The sequence below is a fragment of the Eschscholzia californica genome, unplaced genomic scaffold (genome assembly GCF_041429995.1).
Source record: "Eschscholzia californica isolate CP2 unplaced genomic scaffold, dmEscCali1.0.p SCAF_1, whole genome shotgun sequence".
NCBI classification, from domain to species: Eukaryota; Viridiplantae; Streptophyta; class Magnoliopsida; order Ranunculales; family Papaveraceae; genus Eschscholzia; species Eschscholzia californica.
The window spans coordinates 74,099,515-74,106,230 of NW_028238198.1; the positions used below are offsets into that span (position 1 = coordinate 74,099,515).

Below are 6,716 nucleotides of genomic sequence, written 5' to 3' on the forward strand. Positions count from 1 at the left end.
ATCTTCTTAATCCATAATGATTGGTTTACCGTCATCTCAGTTATCTTCTCTGCCAATTCACCTAATTGTTTCTCCATTCTTTTTTTTTTCGAGTTTGTACCACAAACGAGGTTATCTAACGAAGACAAAAGTAATGCGAAAGCGAATGATAGGAGCGTCTGCTCTGGATACCAATTGATAAGAACTTATGTCCTTCTCTAGGTCAGTCAAAGATAAACGTAATACTAATAGAAAACTTTATTAATAACTTCAATATTCATATCCTAACTACTATGAACTCAACCATATATATAGGCTACAACCAGACAAATTAGACTCTAACTAGAACTCCTAATTAGACTTCAACTAGGACGCAATATTTAGAAATATAGAAATATAAAAACTCCTAAATTACTTAGAAACTTCTAAATTACTTAGAAACTCTAAAATATAGAAACTCCTAATATTAATAAATATAGAATATCTTTCAAAATATAGAAACTCCTAATGTTAAATATAGAAAATATCTTTCTCTATCAGTCTGCCACCTATTTGTAATAATTTGTGGGGGACCGATATGACATTAGAATAGAATCAGCTCTTTCTGTGGCACCATTTTGTTGTCTCTTTCCGGCAACAAATTGTGAGCCATGATTACTTTGAATTCAAAATAAAGATCTGTTTCATTGTGATGAGCACTTAATATGAACTTCGAATAAGATTAGTTGTACTTTGGTTTCAGTTTGTCACGATCTTAATATGAACAATCCAATAAGGTATGTCTCAAATTCATTTTAGCCGGTCAAATTTATATATTTCTATTTTTAAAACTTGAATTCAAATGTTGTCAAAAAAATTGATTTGTTAGAAATTACGCGTTTAATTCAAAACAAATTAATCAGAATTAACTATTCAGGCGATGTAGATACCACGAATTAGGCAAAATAAACCTTCTTATATAACTTCAAAGTCAAGTTAGGAGTAAAACTCAATTTTAATAAAAACTAGCAAATGACATCATTTTTTCACTACAAAAAAAAAATTTTGAGTTGTCCACTACAAACAAATTCATACAATCATACCATGGATTATGAAAACAACCGTGATACACATTCCGGCACGAAACCCGCCCGAAACCCGACGGGGTGACGTGTCGTCCTGTGATCTAGATCACAGCCCGACACGTCACCCCGCCAGGTTTCGTGCCGGATGAGGATCATTTTATTTTAGAGTAAAATTAACAACATGGCAAAAGTACTAGTTAACCTTAAGTCTTGACATACATATTAAAACTTAATTTATTTTAGAGTACATAAAATAAACATGACAATTACTTTATTCTTGCTTTTAACAATCTCATCTTAAAGAGAGAGATAATTAGAAGCTTATTTCATCACACAACTGAAAATTAACCATGCAATGATTCATAATTCAGAATGAGATAGAATTCATTTGGGAGGTTGTGGGAGAAAGTTCGATCCAAATCCCTCGATGATCTTTTCTGCTCCAACAAAAACTTCGTGTACAATATTGCCACTCGGAAGGCCAGGAAGAAAATTATTAATTTGCCCAACTCTTTGTCCAACATTATTGATCTTGTTCTCTTGTTTTCTAGTAGCAGTAGTAGTCTGTTTTGTCACTTGGTCGTCAGATTGAGGTAGAATAGTTTCCCGTATGATATTGTCACTCGGAAGGCCAGGAAGAAAACTATTAATTTTCCCAACTCCTTGTCCAACATTATTGACATTGTTCTCTTGTTTTTTAGTAGCAGTAGTTGTAGTAGTTGTCTCTTTCGTCACTTGGTAGTCAGATTGAAGTAGAACAGTTTCCCGTATAATATTACTACTCGGAAGTTCCGGAAGAAAATTTTTAATTTGCCCAATTCTTTGTCCAACATTATTGACTTTGTTCTCTTGTTTTTCAGTAGCAGTAGTAGTGTGTTTTGTCACTTCGTCGTCAGATTGAGGTAGAACAGTTTCCCGTATAATATTGCCACTCGGAAGGCCCGGAAGAAAATTATTAATTTGCCCAACTCCTTGTCCAACATTATTGACCTTGTTCTCTTGTTTTCCCGTAGCAGTAGTAGTCTGTTTCGTCACTTGATCGTCAGATTGAGGTAGAACAGTTTCCCGTATAATATTGCCGCTCGGAAGGCCCGGTAGAAAATTATTAATTTGCCCAACTTCTTGTCCAACATTATTGACCTTGTTCTCTTGTGTTTCAGTAACAGTAGTAGTCTGTTTCGTTACTTGGTCGTCAGATTGAGGTAGAACAGTTTCCCGTATAATATTACCACTCGAGAGGCCCGGAGGAAAATTATTAATTTTTCCAACTATTTGTCCAACATTATTGACCTTGTTCTCTTGTTCTTCAGCAGTAGTATGTTTCTTCACTTGGTCGTCAGATTGAGGTAGAACAGTTTCCTGTATTTAATCATAATTTTAATTATGTTAATTACTTATACATTATAAAGATTTTTCGTTTCTAAAAAAATTATTATATCACTAACTTAAATTAATTAAAAAAATGATTTGAGTTGGAAATGTAATTGTTAATACATCCACTCAGTATCCATGTCATATGATGTAAGTGAGTTAACATACTGTTATAAAGAAACATAAAATCAAGTACTTGGGGAAAATATTAACTTAATTAAACTTATCTCTTCAATTTATTAGAAAACGTAGAAAATAACCATGACAACATTCATCACATGCTTTTAAAAATCTCATCCAAAATAAGGAGAGATAACTAAAAACTTATTCCAACACACAAACACCAAAATTAACCATGCACTAATTCATAATTAATTCATGAAATGAATTAACTAACAACTTTAACTTCATCTTTTACAGGTACTGGGAGATATTTTGTGCCAAGATCCTGGATGATCTTTTTCGCTCCCTCGATCATATTGTTTATGACATCCCCAGCTGGAATAATATCCTTAACTAGCCCAACACCTTGCCCTGCGTACATGACCATGTGTTCCAGTTCTCCGGCAGTAGTTTGATTCGCTACTTGACCAGCAAATCGACGTAGAACAGTTTCCTGTATTTAACCACAAACATAATCAAAGGAGGAAGACAATTTAAGCTTGAAACTAAACCGGGATGTGCTACTTCCTTTTAGTAGTAGTAGATCTTCACGTGATACAATTAGATGTTGAGCCATCATATCATATACGTGAAAATCTATAGCACATATTAAACAGATGACTCAGTAATTTAATGGAATGAATTAGAAACCATACTCCTCCATGAATGATGGAATAACCAATGATTGGTTGTGAATCATCATTTTCCACATCATCTGGTGCACCTTTCCATTGGTTATGGAAAGGTGTGTTGAGGCACCGAGTAGGTGCACGCCAAGTGGCCCGACTGTATAGATCAGTGAGATCGGTGTCGGCTTCAGTGTAGTGCAACAATTGTTGTTTGTAGTAGTCATTTGCATACGATTCCTTTGTTGCTACAAACCTATAGATATATAATACATTGATCAGGAGCCATATGATAGGAAAAATATGAATAAAGAAAGAAATGTAATTTTGACTTTCCTCTTGATTTATGGCCTGGAATATTTTTCTCTCAGACGCATTGGGACTATTAGCCGAAGAAGAAAGAATCGAAAAGAAAAAAAAAAAAGTACATACACACCTAGTTCCCATGCAAATGCCGTGAGCACCCCATGATAAGGCAGCAACATAACCACGAGCGTCACCAATGGAACCTGCAGCAACTACTGCGATATTTCTGTCTCCGACTAAATCCACCACTCTCGGAACGAAGGCTGACAAAGCTACCTGTAGTTATATGCAATTACAAAATTAAACACACTAATACAAGATTAATTATTCATTTGATTTAGTTACTCTTATGGAGTAGTTTAAATAGTTCTCATTTATCAGCCTCTTACATGACCAATCACGTGCCCTCCTGCTTCTACTCCCTGAGCAATAATACAATCCACACCAGCTGCTACGGCCTTTTCAGCATCAGCCAATGATCCTACCTAATTAATTATAACATTAATTTTTAATTAGTATAAAACAATTGGAATCATAAATTAATTGAAACTAATCATATAATTAGTATTTAATTACTTGGTGCAAGATTTTGACTCCTTTAGCGTGTGCTTCGTCCACCATTTCTTTGTTGAAATCACCCCAGTATACTTGCATGCAAGCAAGTTTCTCGTCGAAAATGGCTTTCACAGTGTTAGTGTTATCGAACTCTAAAAGAATACCAGCTCCGAAGGGCTTTTTCGTCAATTTCTTAGTTGCCGTTATTGCCTTCACCGTCATGTCATAACTATTCTGCATTAATTCACCATTTCTCATCCATTATACCCTCCCACAATTAATATGCAACTACCGTTTATCATCCATTATACCCTCCCACATCGGGCAAGAGATTAAAAATCAAAAAAAAAAAAAAAAAGTTGGCTAAGAGATTGTGACAAATATGATAGTTATGAATCAGGAAAGGTCGTGTTCAGATCTGGCTAATTAATAAAATAATGTCAATGAAGTTTAGTGAAATAATTAAAGAATGTCAATGGAGTTTGGTGATCAAATGACCTACTTTGTGTGAAAAATCTTTTAGGGTCGTGCTATATATCCTAACTTTTTTCCACGTTTAATTGATGAGAGTTCTAGTTTAGGCACTGATCTTCTATATTTACAAGAATAAAAGATTTATAGTTTCATGAATTGGACACTATAAGATCAAATTCCCATCATTTTTTTAGGTGATTGATCATGTCCACTATTTCCACTTACTTCAACTTTCGAACCCATTAAAATTTTATTAGTATTTTTTTAATAATAGCAGATTCAAAATGATCCAAGAAAATATCGAAGAAAAACTAATTTGTAATAATAGCAGATTTAAAATTTTATTAGTATTTTTGTAATAATAGTAGATTCAAAATGATCGAAGAAAATATCGAAGAAAAACTACTTTGCAATAATAGCAGATTCCGTAACCACTAAAATGATGCAATTTAAGAAACCATTTTTTTCCCCGTAAATACTAGCTAAACAAAAATTATGTATATAAGAAGATCAGACGTCTAAGAACGCGAATTTAAGAGAGATATCAAAACAAAAGAGATTGAATCATACAACGGGACTGGCCAATAGACCAATGCCACCAGCTTCAGCGACAGCAGCAACAAGCTTTGGGCCAGCGATATCAGCTCCCATAGGGGCCAAAACAATGCCATTATCAAACCCTAAGATCCCACCGAAACTCATTTTCTTTATTTGTTAAGAAGATTGAGATAGGAAAGAAAATAGAGCCTTGAGTGGAAAATGGTTGTGTCTTTGAAATACAATGAGGACTTGTATTTATACCACTTCACACCCCTTCTATCTCTTCATTGTTTTCTACCTGTGGGTCCCCTTTTCTCCAATAAATATTAGAACACTACATTCACGGAAAATTAAAGCTGGATAATCTAACTAACATTTATGTACCACATTATAAGTTTACTTTTACTATCTGTGTTCTAACAAAAAATATATATTTTGAATTCATTTCCCAAAATTTTAAATTAATAATGTAAAACTACCTTCTCTAATGCATCTTAGGTTTACATATTAAGTTATAATTTATTTATTTCATCTTTCAATTAGGATAAAATAAAAAAGTTTGTATGTTAACATGTTTAAAAAACCTTGATAGAAACTATTAATAATTTAATATGTGCCAGAAGAAACCCAAGATTATATCATCAATTTTCTTTTTTTATTCCATTTTGAAAGGATTGTTCCATTAACACAAAAGAGAGAATAACAGTCACCTTACAAGAAGCCCTAACCAACCGCCATTCTTGAAGGTCATTGTGACTTCTAGTTAGCCTAGCAAGTTCATCAGTTTTACTATTTGCTTACAAATTTACAAGTGAAAATTGTAAAAGATTGACGTAACGCTTTGATTGTGGTGATTGATGATCCAAAAAAAGGTCATCAGTTGACTACGGTCAATAAGTACATAAAAGACCAGAAACCCAACAGTTCAACCCGTATCAAGTAAACAGGGAGGTTGAATTCGAAAGAAGTTTGTCACTCAAGCTCAGAACTAGAGGGTTTGTATGATCGTTCTAGGCGTCTAACCCTGTCTTGCCTCAAATACGATCAGGTTTGTCTTGAGATTTAAGAGAAGATTATGAATTCCACGTAAATGGGGTCGATATATTAATCTCGAAACATGAGGGGGTAGAAATGTGCCTAAGAGCATGTCCAATGCAAAACTCAAAAAAAATCTCTATTCATAATATGTGTCAAGTTCCAATTGAGATTCTCACACAGAGGTGGCGACAATAGAGATCCTCAATTTTTTCGGTGAGGATCTTTAGTACTTATCAAATTTGGACTTCAAGAGTCTGGGAAGGAGAAAACAACTCCTTAAGAATCCAGAAACTCCGAAATATAATCTGTCAAGTATCATTAAACAAGGTAACTTCTAAATATCAAAGATACTGGATAATCTCAAAGAAGATCCTAAACCCTCAGACTACGAAATAGAAGTTTCAATCCAACACGGTTGGATCTCAATCGCTTCATCATCACCGCATGTCGGTCAAAGCAACCTATAAAAGGTAATCAAATCGTATCGAAGCAGACACACAAACACAACGAGTAAGTCACAACTCTATAAATTCGGGTTCACTCAATACTCAATATTTTAACTGCAAGGGCAATCTGTCTGTTTTGAGTGTCGGAGAAGTTT

The 6,716-nt window shown here is 34.1% G+C and overlaps 1 protein-coding gene across 1 annotated transcript; it reads right to left on the reverse strand.

Moving 5' to 3' along the window:
- Positions 1-2,627: 2,627 nt before the first annotated feature.
- Positions 2,628-5,302, reverse strand: LOC147569063 (uncharacterized). Its single transcript, XM_086655520.1, has 6 exons — positions 5,108-5,302; positions 4,085-4,297; positions 3,898-3,993; positions 3,639-3,784; positions 3,233-3,458; positions 2,628-3,030 (listed from the first exon to the last, which is right to left on the reverse strand). The coding sequence occupies exons 1-6, from the start codon at positions 5,237-5,239 to the stop codon at positions 2,803-2,805; spliced, it is 1,041 nt and encodes a 346-aa protein (XP_086511646.1). The 5' UTR covers positions 5,240-5,302; the 3' UTR covers positions 2,628-2,802.
- Between the last annotated feature and the right edge of the window lie 1,414 nt (positions 5,303-6,716).